The sequence below is a fragment of the Oncorhynchus masou genome, chromosome 15 (genome assembly GCF_036934945.1).
Source record: "Oncorhynchus masou masou isolate Uvic2021 chromosome 15, UVic_Omas_1.1, whole genome shotgun sequence".
Lineage (NCBI taxonomy): Eukaryota > Metazoa > Chordata > Actinopteri > Salmoniformes > Salmonidae > Oncorhynchus > Oncorhynchus masou.
The window spans coordinates 41,312,085-41,329,689 of record NC_088226.1 but is presented as its reverse complement, the minus strand read 5'-3'; the positions used below and the strand labels follow the sequence as shown (position 1 = coordinate 41,329,689).

The 17,605-nt window shown below is 44.1% G+C and overlaps 1 protein-coding gene across 4 annotated transcripts in view; it reads left to right on the top strand.

Annotated features, from left to right (window-relative positions):
- szt2 (SZT2 subunit of KICSTOR complex) overlaps positions 1-17,605 on the top strand; it is a 109,835-nt gene that overhangs the window by 53,611 nt on the left and 38,619 nt on the right. For all 4 annotated transcript variants that reach the window (XM_064989284.1, XM_064989282.1, XM_064989285.1 and 1 more), the window contains 12 exons: positions 400-474; positions 715-853; positions 1,642-1,774; positions 3,121-3,241; positions 4,190-4,342; positions 4,637-4,739; positions 4,928-5,045; positions 5,376-5,463; positions 11,022-11,140; positions 11,440-11,604; positions 12,215-12,299; positions 16,827-17,000. In XM_064989284.1, coding sequence (XP_064845356.1) covers positions 400-474; positions 715-853; positions 1,642-1,774; positions 3,121-3,241; positions 4,190-4,342; positions 4,637-4,739; positions 4,928-5,045; positions 5,376-5,463; positions 11,022-11,140; positions 11,440-11,604; positions 12,215-12,299; positions 16,827-17,000 — 1,473 coding nt within the window. The remainder of the gene's footprint in view (positions 1-399; positions 475-714; positions 854-1,641; positions 1,775-3,120; positions 3,242-4,189; positions 4,343-4,636; positions 4,740-4,927; positions 5,046-5,375; positions 5,464-11,021; positions 11,141-11,439; positions 11,605-12,214; positions 12,300-16,826; positions 17,001-17,605) is intronic.

Below are 17,605 nucleotides of genomic sequence, written 5' to 3'. Positions count from 1 at the left end.
CAGAATAATACATGTGATGACCCCCCCTCCCCTCCCCGTACTCTCTTCTCTGGGGTACTTGTTCCAACAATGATTTGGGGAGACTCATAGGCTCTGCCAGGATAAGGGAGGAGGAGAAAGCCCTGAGGGTCTCAGTCATGCCTCAGAGAGTCTAGGATAGTAGAGCTCTTGAGATTGGTCAGTGCTAGGGAGGGTTGTTTAGATTGGGCCTGGGTTGTGTTCAGTAGGCACAAACCTGAAGAATGCTCCGTGAAACAGCTGGGTACTGTCTGTACATTCAAAAATACATTTTTTGTTTTCATTTTATATGTGCCCTAGCGAACATGCCCTTGGGCTGTGCTGACTCCGGTGAATGTGTTGTGGCGTGAGACTATAGAACCCATCTCCTTCTTTCCTCAGGCAGCGGGAAGCTGAGGCCCAGTCGAGTCCAGAGTGTGGTATCCAGTCAAGGCAGCCTGGACTCTGACATGCTGGGTAAGAGATGGACATTATAGTGATGATGACAAAGATGATGATTAAAGTGTTGATTATCACAATGACAATGATAATGATGATGATAAGGATTATGATCTTCATCACAATGATGATGATAATGCTGCTGGTAATGCCCATGATGATGATGATGATGATGATAATAATGATTATGATACCAATTCTAATGATAACTGATCTCTGGGACATAAAAAAACAACATATCTACCTGTATATTTTCAGGTTATGACGGTGGCAGCAGTGACTCTGAGTGCGAGAGCCCCACTGTGGATGAGCAGGAGTCCCAGGCCCCTCTGATGCCTGACTTCTGGCTCATCGTTAAGATCCACCAGGACAGAGTGGAGGTGTACTCTCAGTCTAGGTGAGGGAGGGGCTTAGGCAGGACACTTATCCAGCTCATAACTGGTTCTCATCTTCATCTATTTGAACTTTTCAGAATGCCATCTGACATGACATAATTGTTCCATAATGTTTCCATTATTTAGCTCCTGAGAACCCTTTTGGAAATACGTTTCATAAATACAATATTATTCTTACTAATCACGTTTCCGTCCACAGTTGTTATGTGAGTAAAGTCATACGGTATATTAAAACAAAAATCACAACAGCTCTGACTGAAACAGGAAGTGTCGTTCAAATTTCAGAAATGTCAACAGATAATGTGTTCGTTCGACATGGCGGGATCTTTTTATGTCGGTTTAATGAATTATGCGACAAATTGCGGCTCCAACGATTTCTTGCGCAATTGTTGATAGAATAACCATGTCTGTCAAAGTCGATTTGCAGTCACCCTCTGCTGCTATGTGGTGTGGTCCTCCTACTATGACTTGAAAAAGCTGCCAATTAACAAATAAGAATGATCTTGCTCTTATCCATCTCATCATACAGCCTAACCTGTCCACTTTATGAGCAAATGGAGAAACAGTGAACTTATTTATTTATTTTTCTGGTACATTAAGAACTTTCGTGCAATTTATTTGTATTTTTATGTGCGCTACCTCTTCACACATCTTGCACATTTTGATTTATGCGGATAATATTCGCATGGAAATCTGTCGCAAATTGGATGGAAACCTAGCTACGGCGATAAAATCTATTTAGCAAGACAGACCTGTAAGATACAAATCCATCATGGCATATTGTGTACAGGAGCTTCAATGAAGCTAAGGAGGGCAGAGTAGAGGAGAAGGAGGAGGAAGAAGAAGAGGAGGTTCCAGAGTACTTACGGCTGCATCAGATGGTGGTGAGGAAGATTGGGGAGATCTGCCGTATAGTCAATCAGGTAGGTTACACTCCTTTATGTGACTGTGATCCTCTGACCTTAATAAAAAATGTTTCCATGAAGAAATTGTTTGTAAAAGGTAGGTTACGCTCTCGCTCTTCAAGACACATCTGCCACTTTATTGCTTGTATAGCAAGTAGCAACATTAAAGTGCAGTCCTAGCCTTTAACCCTCCCTCCCTCTGTCCCTCTGGTGCTGTTCAACCTCTTAAGGCTACATTCAAATGTCCACAGTAGCATACCTCTTATAACTAAGCAGCATATTATGCTTGCATTCTAAGTAGTGTGCTAGTGTGGATATTGGAACAGGCACTAACTCCTTTCTTCTGTCACTCTCCTTTCTTCTGTCACTCTCCTCTCTTCTGTCTCGCTCCTCTCTTCTATTTCGCTCCTCTCTTCGGTCATTCTCCTCTTCTGTCACTCTCTTCTGTCTCGCTCCTCTCTTCTGTCTCGCTCCTCTCTTCTGTCTCGCTCCTCTCTTCTGTCTCGCTCCTCTCTTCTGTCTCGCTCCTCTCTTCTGTCTCGCTTCTGTCTCGCTCCTCTCTTCGGTCATTCTCCTCTTCTGTCACTCTCTTCTGTCTCGCTCCTCTCTTCTGTCTTGCTCCTCTCCTCTGTCTCGCTCCTCTCCTCTGTCTCGCTCCTCTCCCCTCTTCTGTCTCGCTCCTCTTCTCTCGCTCCTCTCCCCTCTTCTGTCTCGCTCCCCTCTTCTGTCTCGCTCCCCTCTTCTGTCTCGCTCCCCTCTTCTGTCTTGCTCCTCTCTTCTGTCTCGCTCCTCTCTTCTGTCTCGCTCCTCTCTCCTGTCTCGCTCCTCTCTCCTGTCTCGCTCCTCTCTTCTGTCTCGCTCCCCTCTTCTGTCTCGCTCCCCTCTTCTGTCTCGCTCCTCTCTTCTGTCTCGCTCCTCTCTCCTGTCTCGCTCCTCTCTCCTGTCTCGCTCCTCTCTTCTGTCTCGCTCCTCTCTTCTGTCTCGCTCCTCTCTTCTGTCTCGCTCCTCTCTTCTGTCTCGCTCCTCTCTTCTGTCTCGCTCCTCTCTTCTGTCTCGCTCCTCTCTTCTGTCTCGCTCCTCTCTCTCTTCTGTCTCGCTTCTGTCTCTCTTCTGTCTCGCTCCTCTCTTCTGTCTCGCTTCTGTCTCGCTCCTCGCTTCTGTCTCGCTCCCCTCTTCTGTCTCGCTCCCCTCTTCTGTCTCGCTCCTGTCTCGCTCCTGTCTCTCTTCTGTCTCGCTCCTGTCTCGCTCCTGTCTCGCTCCTGTCTCGCTCCTGTCTCGCTCCTGTCTCGCTCCTGTCTCGCTCCTGTCTCTCTTCTGTCTCGCTCCTCTCTTCTGTCTCGCTCCTCTCTTCTGTCTCTCCACAGCGTCTGCTACTCCAGGACCTCCACGACAGCCATGTGTGTAACTCGCTCCTGGTGGCAGAGAGCGAAGAGGACATCTGGAAGAATGAGTCCCTGTACAGACAGAGACTGGCCAACTCCGATGGTCAGTCAGTCAGCGATGCTCACAACCACACACTTATACAAACAGACATGATGCATGCTTTTATATAGACTCAACGACTTTCTTAACCTTGCTTACATAAATATCCAACAAAGGTTATGGGGTATCGACTACAGCCAAGGTCAAAGGATGTACAGTCGTAGTTTGTGTGGAACATCCCTATTCTAGTACCTAAGGCTATTTTAAGACATTTTTGCAAGTATCATAAACTTCATGTGCATCATATGCACGCCTTTGGTGGCACCAGGTTTGTTGTTGTACAGTCCACAAGGTAGTAATGCATTGAGCTTTCTTGGCCCCACAAGCTCCAAACTGTCATAGTGATCGTAGAGCTCAATCCAATACAGGTCCATGGAGAAGGAAAGGCACACAAACACACCCACTCTCTCTAATGTATTCAAGGTTACAGGTAGGAGCATTAGTGACAGGCCAGTGAAGTATGCTCGGAGACGGGAGCAGTGTGAAACGCTCATTAGATTCATTTTCTATTTTATGGCAGCCGTTAAGCCAGAATTACCAACTGTTATTTTCCAATATCGCAGATTTTTTTCCCGTTCCGGTGTCTGTAAATGAATTGGATCCTGTAGAGGGGATTGGCATCAGAGAGAAGGCTTGTTGTTTGCGACTGCAGTGCAGTAACATAATTCTAGTGTGGAAGGGAAGGGGCTCCCAGAGCAAATTGTGTGTCTTTTCTCTGCTGGCATCATGCTGAAATGCCCCAACCCCCCCGCCCTTCCTCTCAGCAACTGTTGGTAAATGTATTCGTAAATGATTTTATTTTTTTAATCTTCTCGTGTCTCTTTCTTTCTTGTCTCGCTCACTCACCTCACTCACCTCACTCGCTCACACACACACACACACACACACACACACACACACACACACACACACACACACACACACACACACACACACACACACACACAACAGATTACAATGCAGAGGAGAGCTACCAGCCACGGGACTACCTAGCAGCCACAATGCAGTTCATCCCGGGTCACTTTGCCTGTGAGGTGGTGTGGAGCACCGTCATCCACATCCACCCTCGCCTCAAGATGGGGCCTAACATGGGGGTGTCCAGGGGTGAGTCCGGTGACACTCGCAAAATACAGAACAACAATGTGTTTGGGCATGCAGGAAAATAAAGACCACCCACAGAGCAGGACTTCATATCTTCATTAACAATAACCCCTTGATCCTGAAATGTACTTTTGAATATGCCAGTATGAATATACATATGAAAATGATCATGAATAGGTATTCCTTTACCTAAAATACATTTTAATATGATGGATTCAGTACAATCAGTGTCGGTATAATTGAGAGAATTTTCTCAGTATCTTTATTTGTGTTGAAAGACTCTTCTCCATATCCCAGCTATCCAGGCTCTGCGGTCAGTGCTCAACGCCATGTGTGTGGTCAACAGGAAGAGCATGTTTGTCTATCAGGAGCGCTCCACTAAATCAGTCTTCTACCTCAGGTTAGCCCTGAATCCCCCCTCGTTCTAACTCCGCTGCCTGCCCTCTCTTTGTAGAACAGTCCCACCTCTTCATAGGCTCTCCTCTCCTCCTGCATCCAACCCTGCACCCAAATACTTTTATTGAAGGAATTGAATGGAGCAGGCCAATTCTGGCTCATGAATATTCCCGTGATCTGTGTTCTTCCCAGACTTTCTGAGACGTCCCAAACAGGGAAATACTCTGACCTGGATGGCAACCTGCACCCCATGTCTCGCTGCGTCGGCCTCGCCCGGAGCCAGGAGCCGCTCTGCTCTGAGGACCTCACGGTACATTAGCACACTTTCTCATATGAACAGCAAGCAACTTTGGTCTTGAAGAGCCATTAGGGCTCTACTCTTGTCGTCTCATAGTAAACCCATACCACACTCATAGTGGATTTCTCTATGAAGAGCAGGCAGCTTTGGCCCTGAGAAACCATTAGGACTCTGAGATGGTGTCACCGCTAGATGATTGATCTGCTGTTCCCAGAACTGTGGTATCCTGCACTTGGGTTAGAGAGGATTGTGCGATGTCACTGTCACATTTCTACAGTGGTCTGACGTGGGTTTGTGTGTCTGCATGTTGTGCGTGTGTCTGTGTGTTACTCCTATCCCCAGGGCTCCCGGTCGTCTCTGGAAGGTGCTCGGCCAGTGGGACAGGTGGACAAACACATCCTGTTGCTGGTGCATGGAGTGGGAAGTGCTGGTAAGACAGGGTTTTGAAGAGCAAGGGGAAGAAAGGGGCTCACATGGCTAGGGGACGATTCTAGGAAAGACTGTAATTGACAGTGATTATGACAGCATACTTTTGGTACTGATAGCAGAGAATCCTACATTGTATGGGTTGTGAGAAGAGTTCTCCTAATGAGGGATTAACTGCATATGTAAAGGGCTGATGCAGTAGTTAGGAATAAAACACGACTGGTTTGTCTCCTCTCGGTGCATTTCCTCTCTGAGTTAAATGTGTCCCTGTATACTGTCCTCCTGGCAAACAGAATGAAACATGAAACTGCTGATTCATTCTGTAGTCTGGGCTGCAGTACCTTCTAATGGCCTGCTAGATGGCACTGTTGCTCTGGCTCCATCTAGCTCTTTCCAGGCTTCATCCATGACGTCAGCTCTTTCCTCTCAAAGTTTTTCTGAGCTTTAACAAGAGGGACATATTACATTCGTACATGTTTTTTTCTCTCCCCCACAACTGTTCAACTTCTTTATTGATGAATTCCTTTGTTTACAGAGAGGTGAAATTTTCTTGAAGTGTGTGCATTTGTTTCAATGCAACGTTTGTTTCTAAGGCTCCAGACCAGGGGCCTCATTTATAAACCTTGTGTCTGCACAAAACAGTTTTCACGCAAAGCTTGGCATTCATAAAAACTGCCCCTTGACCTGTGAATGTGCTTATCCTCCTGCAAACTTTAGACCATGAGTACGCATAGTTTCCAGTGGTTGAAGTATTGCATTGCCACAAGGCAAAAGTAGCCTAGCAACCTTGTGCAAATAGGGAATGTAAGAGTGGGTGGTAGGCCTCTTACTTGCCCTGGTTGGTTGGCGCTATCTGGCTGGTGTTGGTGAGCAAGGAAAGGGAGGATGCAGAAGATCTAGTGTGTGGTTTTTATTTTAAGGCTCTTGGAGCAGGTATTTCTAAAATATACAAATTATCCAACAAGATGCTGGACCAGGCTCAGTGTATAATAAACCAATTTCTTTTCAAAACTAGTCAAATGAATAGAAAACTGAAGAGCAGTCTGACTAGCCCCTAGGGCTCAGAACAGATAGCCCTGCCAAGCCAGACTGCCATCTTCAACTACCATAAAGCTGTACACCTGAGCATATATACCCTGGCAGAGACCAGGTGACAGGAAGCAGGAAGCACTTCTATTTGAATACACTTTGTCAAACTAAGCCTATAAACACTTAGCAAAATAAACAACTCTACAATAACAGTTTAGATACTGTAACCTGTACGATACAGAAAGATACAGAATACTTTTAAAGAGCTGGACTAGAGCAGGAACTCTTTCCCCCCAATTAGTAACATAGAGTCCCTTAATTAATTGTCGCCTGCATGCATGGTGGCAATGCCCCTCCACATGCCACAAGACCAATCTCACTCAAACATTTGTTAGTACTGCTTTAGACTGTCAAATAGTACAGATTTAGACTAGCAACACAACTAACAAACTTTCTGATTTACTTCTCATGTCTTCTGTAATTTAATGTTTAGAAATTATTTTAGAATAGATCAAACACAGGTAATGTGACCTAGCAGTTATATCTCTATGTATACTGTGAAATGGGTCTAGTGAGGAGGCACAGAGTTAGCTTTCTCACAGGGGATGTATGATGATTTATTCATGAAAGAAACAGGTGCAATCGTTGGCTGTTAGTGAGAAGAAAATCTATTAATTTGATAGTTACATTGTAAAATAATTAGAAATCTTTATTTATTTCATTTCCATGATCATTGCAAAATAAATTCCTGACTGATGGTTTCATTCTTACAAATTAGCCTACAACAAGGTAGGATACAGTGGCTTGCGAAAGTATTCACCCCCTTGGCATTTTTCATATTCTGTTGCCTTACAACCTGGAATAAAAATGTATCTTGGGGGGATTTGTTTCATTTGATTTACCCAACATGCCTACCAATAAAAACAAAAACAAGAAATAAGACAAAAAAACTGAACTTGAGCATGTAAAAATATTCACCCCCCCCCAAAGTCAATACTTTGTAGAGCCCCCTTTTGCAGCAATTACAGCTGCAAGTCTCTTGGGGTATGTCTCTGTAAGATTGGCACATCCAGCCACTGGGATTTTTGCCCATTCTTCAAGGCAAAACTGCTCCAGCTCCTTCAAGTTGGATGGGTTCCGCTGGTGTACAGCAATCTTGAAATCATACCACAGATTCTCAATTGGATTGAGGTCTGGGCTTTGACAAGGCCAAGACATTTAAATGTTTCCTCTTAAACCACTCGAGTGTTGCTTTAGCAGTATGCTTAGGGTCATTGTTCTGCTGGAAGGTGAACCTCTGTTGCAGTCTCAAATCTCTGGAAGACTTGAAACAGGTTTCCCTCAAGAATTTCCCTGTATTTAGCACCATCCATTTTTCTTTCAATTTACGCCAGACATAGCATTTCTCTTGATGGGCAAAAACATCCATTTTAGTCTCATCTGACCAGAGTACCTTCTTCCATATGTTTGGGGAGTCTCCCACATGCCTTTTGGCGAACACCAAACGTGCTTACTTATTTTTTTCTTAAAGCAATTACATTTTTCTGACCACTCTTCCATAAAGACCAGTTCTGTGGAGTGTATGGCTTAACGTATTCTTATGGACAGATACTCCAATCTCCGCTGTGGAGCTTTGCAGCTCCCTCGGGATTATCTTTGGTCTCTTTGTTGCCTCTCTGATTATGGCCCGTGAGTTTTGGTGGACGGCCCTCTCTTGGCAGGTTTGTTGTGGTGCCATATTCTTTCAATTTTTTTAATAATGGATTTAATGGTGCTGTGTGGGATGTTCATGATCATTACTCAGCTGCACCTTGTGCTGGGGACAATAAAAGGCTACTCTAAAATGTGCAATTTTCTCACACAACACAATGCCACATATGTGAAGTTTTGAGGGTGCGTGCAATTGGCATGCAGACTGCAGGAATGTCCACCAGAGCTGTTGGCAGGGAATGTAATGTCAATTTTTTTTTTTTTACCATAGGCCGCCTCTAATGTCGTTTTAGAGATGTTGGCAGTACCTCCAACTGGCCTCACATCCACAGACCACGTGTAACCACGCCAGTCACCCGGACAGTTTACACAACTGAAGTATTTCTGCACAAACTCTCAAACAGTCTCAGCTCATCTGCATGCTCGTTGTCCTCATCAGGTTCTTGACCTGACTGCAGTTTGGTGTCGTAACTGACTTGAGTTGGCAAATGCTCACCTTTGATGCCCACTGACATGCTGGAGAAGTGTGCTTTTCACTTATGAATCACAGTTTCAGCTTTACCAAGGCAGATGGCAAACAGCGTGTAAGGTGTTCAGTGGGCGAGCGGTTTGCTGATGTCAACGTTGTGAACAGAGTGCCCGGCGGTGGCTGTGGGGTTATGGAATGGGCAGGCATAAGCTACGGACAACGAACAGAATTGCATTTTATCAATGACAATTTGAATGCACAGAGATACCGTGATGAGATCCTGAGGCCCGTTGACATGCCTTTCATCTGCCGCCATCACCTCATGTTTCATCATGATAATGCCCATGTCGCAAGGATCTGTACACAATTCCTGGATGCTGAAAATGTCCCAGTTCTTTCATGGTCTGCGTACTCACCAGACATGTCACCCATCGAGCATGTTTGGGATGCTCTGGATTAGGGCTGACCCCAATTAGTCGACTGGCCAATTCTTTGGTCGATAGGATGTTGGTCGACCAAGATTTTGTTGTTTTGAGCAGTAGCGAATATGTGAGATATATATATATATATATATATATATATATATATATAGAGACTTCTTATTCCTGCCCATCTCAGTGAACTAATCCAGCCCTAATTTTTTTTTATCTCACAAGAGACTTCTTATTCCTGCCCATCTCAGTGAACTAATCCAGTGCAGAGGCAGCAGGGATGACACTGTCCAAGAAGAAGGGGAGTGTGGCTAAAATGCACAATGCATGTCTCTCTCCAGGATACAATCTCTCCTGCCAATTTATGTACATTCATTTTTTTCATAACTTAATTGTGTGAATTGTTTGCATTTGATAGTTATGTGTATATGAATTCCCCATTACATATGTCACCAGTAGTACATTCCTAGAATTTCTAATCTATAATGTTTGTTTGGTTACGGTCATTTCTGTTAATGGATTCAATGTATTATTATTCCAGTCTTTTACCATTCTCATTGTCGGAGTGGACATGTTATTTGCAGAGAGCACAATCTATGTTTATTTCATTCCGTTTGTGAGTTTGGTCAATTTAGTAATTGTATTTTGTTCAGAGCGCTCCTGTCAATTTTGAGTAAGGACGGGCACCTGATTACGCATAGAAGTAGGCCTATAGGCCACCTGGCCTGCGCACAGATGTACACTACCGTGTACAACTGGCAGCTGCATCCCGGAGTCGCCTCTTCACTGTTGACGTTGAGACTGGTGTTTTGCCGGTTACTATTTAATGAAGCTGCCAGTTGAGGACTTATGAGGTGTCTGTTTCTCAAACTAGACACACTAATGTACTTGTCCTCTTGCTCAGGTGTGCACCGGGGCCTCCCACTCCTCTTTCTATTCTTGTAAGAGCCAATATGCGCTGTTCTGTGAAGGGAGTAGTACACAGCGTTGTACGAGAACTTCAGTTTCTTGGCAATTTCTCGCAAGGAATAGCCTTCATTTCTCAGAACAAGAATAGACTGACGAGTTTCAGAAGAAAGTTCTTTGTTTCTGGCGATTAAGCCTGTAATCGAACCCACAAATGCTGATGCTCCAGATACTCAACTAGTCTAAAGAAGGCCAGTTTTATTGCTTCTTTAATCAGAATAACAGTTTTCAGCTGTGCTAACATAATTGCAAAAGTAATTTCTAATTATCAATTATCCTTTTAAAATGATGAATTTGGATTAGCTGACACAACGTGCCATTGGAATACAGGAGTGATGGTTGCTGATAATGGGCCTCTGTACGCCTATGTAGATATTCCATAAAAAAATCAGCCGTTTCCAGCTACAATAGTCATTTACAACATTAACAATGTCTACACTGTATTTCTGATCAGTTTGATGTTATTTTAATGGACAAAAAAATTGCTTTTCTTTCAAAAACAAGGACATTTCTAAGTGACCCCAAACTTTTGAAGGGTAGTGTAGGTATGTAAATGTGCACATTTGGAGATCTGATACGATTCCTGATTTGGCTTAACGCACCACCACTGATGAGCTGTGGACCTTCTCAAAGTAATGTTTTCTTATGTTTTTGTTCATTGAAGAACTGGAAAGACAAAGCCAAGTCAGGTCTGAGGCAAGGGCTTATTTTGACATGGTCTCGATTTGAATTGCTTAATCTGTCATCTCCCCTTCATATGCACTGATGGGGAAAAATACATCATTTAAAACAATATGGTGGACACTCATCATTAGCCTGGCTTTCACCTGGTCAGTTCTTTCTGGTCAAAGCGTTGGAGAGGTGAGGAGATGACAGATTATTTTTTATTTTTTACAATAAAAAGCTATGGTTTGAGGTCTTCTCCTGACCCTTGTCTCTGCCTGGTCTCCAACACAGGTCCAGAAATCACAGATGAGCTGGTGAAGGTTCTGAGGAAGCGTCTGGATGAGACCACCCTGGACATCATCACCATCATGCTGGGCAGGAACTGCAAACTCACCCCGGCTGACGTGGAGGTAAATTATTTGGTGCACTAGTGTCACATATTCTTTTGATGAATCGTGATTTAATGGAGGCAGAGATTTTAGCCGACCCATTCGGTTTGTTCTGTGGCGGAAAGGGGCTAAATATGTTATTTTCACCAGTTCAAATATAGCTACTTTCACCCCCAGAAGTAGTGTTGAGGTTTGCTTATGAATCTCTTGTGGAAAAGACAAAATATTCAGTTATGGGTTTCAGAGATTACTTAGAATTTAGTAGGAATGGGAGAGACATTGATGTGTTGCTTGATTACATGTGGATGTTCTCCCCTCAGTTTATCCAGCCGTCAGGCTCTCCAGCCACTGAGGTGATGGAGTTTACTCTGCCGCAGTGCTTCATGCCCTGGACCCCTGCTGTGGCCCACTACCTCAGGCAGAACCTGCTCATCTTCCTCCACATCCCCAAGTACACAGACAGCTACGTAGAACACCACTTCAAGGTATGCAACACCACTTGTACACTACACTGGTACCACTACACGAGTACACAGACGGCTACAGTACAGCGAGCACCACTTCGAGGTAGACTACAGCCCAGCCTCATCCTGCCTACCGACATCAGGGGCAAAATCTGCTTCTTCAAGTGATAGTGTGTATATCGTGTCCCACCTCTCTCCCTCTCGACTTTGGTAGAATTTAAACCAATATATTAACCCACCTCTGTCCCACCAACATTTTCTGCTGTGATGCCGCTTTAATAAGCGATTTTTGTCGCAAGTGTCTGAATGCCGGGTAACATTACTCCCAGCACTAGGGCTGCCCAATTCAGATGTCTTTTCCACTCTCTTTTGACCCATCTCATCAGATCTTTTTCAGAGCTGATCTAATTGGTCAAAGCGTTTTTTCAGCGACGTATTTGTCAGTTTTAGAGGATGATCGAAGGGGACCATTCAATTGATGCAAGTGTGGTGTATACAGTTCCCTATGAAGGGGTGGAGGCTAGATGTAGTCAAAAAAAGGACCAATCCACTGATGGATAGAGTAGTGACTCCATTTATTTTGACAAGTTTGCATTTTGTGTGTTAAATCGCACATCTCTCTATCTCTCAGCACTACTTCCATCAGAGCAGTGAACTACCTGACTCTGATGTCTACCTCTACAATAAGCCTGGGGGCCAGGGGACTGGAGGGAAAGGTAATGAAGTTCTTTTCTCTCTTCTCTCAGCTGTCCCTGTACACACTGTCCTCTCACTCTGTCCCTGCACAATGTCCATCTCTCTCTCTCTCTCTCTCTCTCTGTCTTGCTTTCTCGTGGTCTTGCACTGTCCCTCTTTCTCTCTCTCTCTCTCTCTCTCTCTCTCTCTCTCTCTCTCTCTCTCTCTCTCTCTCTCTCTCTCTCTCTCTCTCTCTCTCTCTCTCTCTCTCTCTCTCTCTCTCTCGCATGCATACGTGCACATACACACACGTATCCCATTGCAGTTGGCATAGCGCACATCTAATTCACCAGCTGATATTGTGTTTCTTTATAATTAGGTAGCCTTCACTTGTTTTCTCAAATTATTTAGCGGAGGCTGTATTTTCTCTCCTCTACTTGACGTTTTTTCTCAGCGGAGTCGTGTGTGTGTGTGTGTGTGTGTGTGTGTGTAAGCTGCTGACTTCGAGGGAGTGATATCACAGGTTGTGCTGACAGCCTCTTTCCCTATTTATACTTTTCACCACATTAAATAATCGCACGGAAAATTATCACAGCACTGCCTTGCATAGCTAATACGCACTAAGCTGACTTTTGTTCTGCTAAGGCACTTCTGGTATAGAATGTTTGTTTCTCTGGTTAGTGTTACACTCGTTCTCCCAAGGTGACTGGCCCATCAGACTCGCCAACTTCCATATGTGAAGTGTGCTTTGGTGGATAACTTGCCAAAAAATGAAACGAGACTGAATAATGGCCTGTTTTGTTGTGTATTCCCCTGTTTGAGGATCGGATCATCTTTCTTTGGGGACAGCACATGCTATTGCCGTGCGCCCGGGTGCGAGCGTGCACGTGTGTGATATGGCCTCCTGTCAGTTGGAATTAGCCTATAGTAAGACATTTCTCCACCTATCCTGTTCATTATATAGTGTGTTGACAGCTATAATGATTAAACACACGGCTCCTATATTATCCCCACAGCCTGTCGTCATAAATATTGTTTCAAAACAGGCTGATATCTCACTTAAACTGACTTCTCTGCAGTGTCCTACTCAAAGTACCACGGGTGATGTTTATTCGGGGGGGGGGCATTTTAGATGCACACACAACCCAGGCTTTTGCATTCATTCCCCATGCAGTCTCACTGCTTTTTATTTGCTGTGAAGGGAAGCTCTGACAGCATCTTATTCATTTTAAGTATTGCACAACAAGGTGCTTGAGTGATTTGATTTGACTTGATCCCTGCCTGGCGTGAGAATATGTCAGGTGCAGACTGCCACTCTGGCAGAGATGGAAGGTTTAGCCTTGCACTGTTGTGTTCCACGGCCAGCTTATTAAGAAACTGTTTTCCAATGGTTACCACATTTAATCTTGTAGAAAAGTCACAACCTAAACTAGACGCCTACTGTGCTTGAATACCACGGGAGGCATTTTAACATGGGCTGCTGCTTCAGCGATTCCATCTCAGAGAGCTTATAGACCGTGTTTTATTGCAGAATTCAGTCCGATATTTTCCTCTTACTGATAACTGTGTACGAAGGCCCTGCAACAAAAAACTCCTATAATAACTCATGACTGTTATTGTATGTGTGATAAAATAGTAGCAATGTCTGTGCATAAAGGAAGTGAAAGAGTGTAGAGCCAGGCTAGTGGAGGCCTAGCTCTGGTCCAGGGCATTAGTGTGGCTTGTTAACACTGAGACTTCCTTTTAAAGCTGCACTGACGCCCTGGACCAGAGCTAGTAGAGGCCCAGGCCCAGGTCTCCTGGACATTTGCATTTAATTGGTAGATCAATCAGAGATGGGGTTGCAAAATTCCGGAAGCTATCCACAAATGTACAGGTTTTCTAGAGATCCCGGGTTGGAACCAGAACCAGGAGGGAATAAGCAGGAAATCTGTAATCCTCCGACCAGGATTTCTGGAAAACCTGTGGATTTTGGGAAAGTTAGCGGGAACCCTTGGCGACCCTAATTAGAGATGATCTGAAGATGCTTGTTCCACTGACTCTACCGATTCCTCGTCAGTTTGCACTACTTAGTACACAGTTCGCAACATACCATACGTTACATTAGCAACTGCTGCACCATCTGGCCTTCAGACAGGAGCTGAAAAGAGACACCTCTCATATCATATCTGATGATACTAGAAGGTAATGTATTGAGGGTATGTCTGCCTGTCTGTCTGTCTGTTGACTCAGGTACCATGTCGGACCTCGTTCAACACCTCTTCCCACCCTCTCAGTTCCAAGGTATCATGTTTGATGAACCCCTAGCTACCTTGGCTCTACTGGCCTGGCTGGCTGGGGGTGCTCCTGCTCTTGCCTCATTTTCCATATGGCTTTATTTGGCTGTGTTTTAATCTTAAGGGAGATTGGCTCTTTGGAAGTAAATTGGCTGCATTTCAACAACAGTAGTGTTTAATGTGGACCGGATTGCTTATTTGCTCTCTGCATTACTTTTTAAGTGGCATGCAGAGTGACCTGACTGTTCTTTCGTTCTTTTAATGTAGTCTGGTGGCACTTTTTCCGCCTTTTAAAGCTTCAATGTGTTCTTGACTGACTTTGGTCTTGGTTATAATGGCTTCTGCAGTCTATCAAGAGATGCTGCTCAATGAGAAATTGAATGGAAAATAATCAGGCATAGGAATATGTGTGCATTTTAAGTTTAATAGTATCCAGCTTTTAAACGAAATTGAATGTTGTTGTTTTTTTCCAATTAGGCAATGATATTTACAGCTGTTGAGATATATAGGCTGGTTAAACACAGGGCCACTGCATTGTACTCATTGATACTGGAATAATTCTTTTGAGCAGAATGAAACAATGTTGTAGTATTTTATTCACCGTCTTTCCTATAGAAATGTTATCTTTGGATCTGTAGAGCTATTTTCATTCCAAGAAAGGCTATGCTATGTAGCCTAAAATGTGCATTTTCAGTGTTCTTTAAAAAAAAAAAAAAAAAAAGAAAAGAATTAAGTCTGAGACAGTTTGAAAATGTCATCCCGGTCCTGTCTTGTCTGTCTAGTGGATGTCAGTGTGACTTCTTCAAAGGCTGTGGAAAGGATCCGCAGTCCAGACTAACTGTAGTGTAATTGACTGAATGAGTGTCTGGCTCAGGGCCTTACAGGATAACGGCGTGGCCTTGTCTTGTAGATAGATAGAGGCCCATCAGCTCTAAATCCTGTTTTCTGGCTGCCACCATTACTGATGTGCTGTAGCAATCCATTGGCTCATTGCCCTGGCTGACACGGGCAGCCGTCACAGAACCCGGACAGCCTGTCAGAGGCTGCATCTCAAATTCTGTAGCACCTTATTCCCTGTATAGTGCACTCCTTTTGACCAGAGCCATAAGGGCCCTGGTCAAAAGTAGTGCACTAAATAGGGAATAGGGTACCATTTGTTTGGGATAAACCCTCTCACGTTAAAGCCACTATGGAGGGACTGCTGAACACAAAAGGACACCTGTTGCATTGTGTTTCTGTGTGCGTTTGTGACTCACAGGTGACGGCCCGGTCAGTCCGTCAGACCTAATAAACCACCCTGTTAAAGTAGCCAAAGAAAGATGGACCGAAACTCAAAGTACAAAAGAAATCAAGTCACTTGCTCCGGCTGACCTGTGCAGTCATCAGAATGCACAGGCATGCAGTAGTAGTTAGTAGTAGTAGTAGTAGTAGTAGTAGTAGTAGCAGTAGCAGTAGTAGTAAAATCTTCTGGAGAGAAACCATAACACTTGATAAGTGGGTTTAGTGGTTTGAGAATGACAAGTGGCTGCTTTGCTGACTAGCTGGCTGCAATAGACAGATACGCACGCACAACATGCACGCGGAGTAGCATGACCGTCTGCAGTCGAGTGTAAAGCCCATGTGTGTGTTGCTGTTTTATTCCAGGTGATGAATGTAATGCATCTATGTCTCCCGCCAGCCTGCCAGGTACATCAGCCCATCAATCACTACTCCACGCCTGCCTCTACCCACTAACGGTGCAAGCTAATAGCCATAGTCGTATCAAACCAAACATGGGCCCGGGCAGATCGGCAGTAATGTTATTTAGCGCAGGTGTCTTGTATGGGTGAGGAATCCCTGTATGATGCAGGGTTTTATGAGGTGGATAGAAGATGCGGGGCGATGGGGGTGAGAATCCGAAGACGACGCTGTCTGGGTTTGTGTTGGGATGGAACATCAACTGTGTTGTAGTAGAAAGGTCATGGTTTATCCAATTGATGCTGTTGTTCCTCTGATGTTACAGCAGGAGAATGTCAGACCGAATCAATGGTGAATCTCTGTAGCTTATAATGGCCCACAAAGTCGTTGTTTTATTGCGTTCAAACTGCACTTAATTTCACTTGAAAAATATGGTTAACGTTTCGATGTGAACAACATGCACAATAGTCAAGGTTATTGTTAATACTGTACAAAAAACACTATCCGGCTCAAAGGACCATTTTAAAAAGAGCACCACCTTTATTCATCCTCTAATTAGTCTATCAGTGTAACTCTGGGTCACCCTCTCCTCCACATTTCACCTGTTCCCTTCAGGTATCGCCTGTATCGCCCTGTCGTTCGTTGATGCTCAAGGCTGCCCCTTGCAGGTTCCAGCGCAGTACTGCACCACACCACCCAGAGGGGATGCATCCACCATCCTCCTACAGCCAGATCAGTTTGACACCCTGACAACTGTCATCAAGGTGGACTCCAACAACCTCAGCTCAGGTAAAGCCTGGTAGGGTTTCTTTTAGAGATCAGTGTCCTGTTTATTAGGGCACATAGTAGCCCTTTTTGGCTTCGGAAAACAAAAAAACGAATCATTCTTATTGGACAGGTTCAGATGGTACCCCTCCATTTAGTGCGTGATGAACATGACAAAGCCTGAGTAGCCAGGACAACCGTTGGCGGAGTTGTTGCTGTGTCTTTTTCTTCTCAACGAATGTCATGAAATATGCTTTCTATTATGTGCTGCGTTGTCCATTTGTATTAAGTGATTGATTGAATTATATATATCATTTTTTGCACTGGGGAAGTGTTTGAGAATCGTAAAATTCTATCTTCTTACAGTACCATTTCACAAGATGGATTCATTTATAAACAGAGCAATAAGTCGTACATAGTGGTCTCACTCTGGAATTAAATACCAAGTCACCTTGAGTAGGACTGCTAAAGCTGCTCACATAATGATGGTCATTGCATAATTTTACAATGAGTTTTTATTCTCTCTTTCTTAGATACAGGGATTGTATTTGTCAATGTGACATTGAGTTAAATTGAATAAAATTATGAAGAACTTTTATGTTTTTGTTTAAAAAAAAAACAACCTCAAA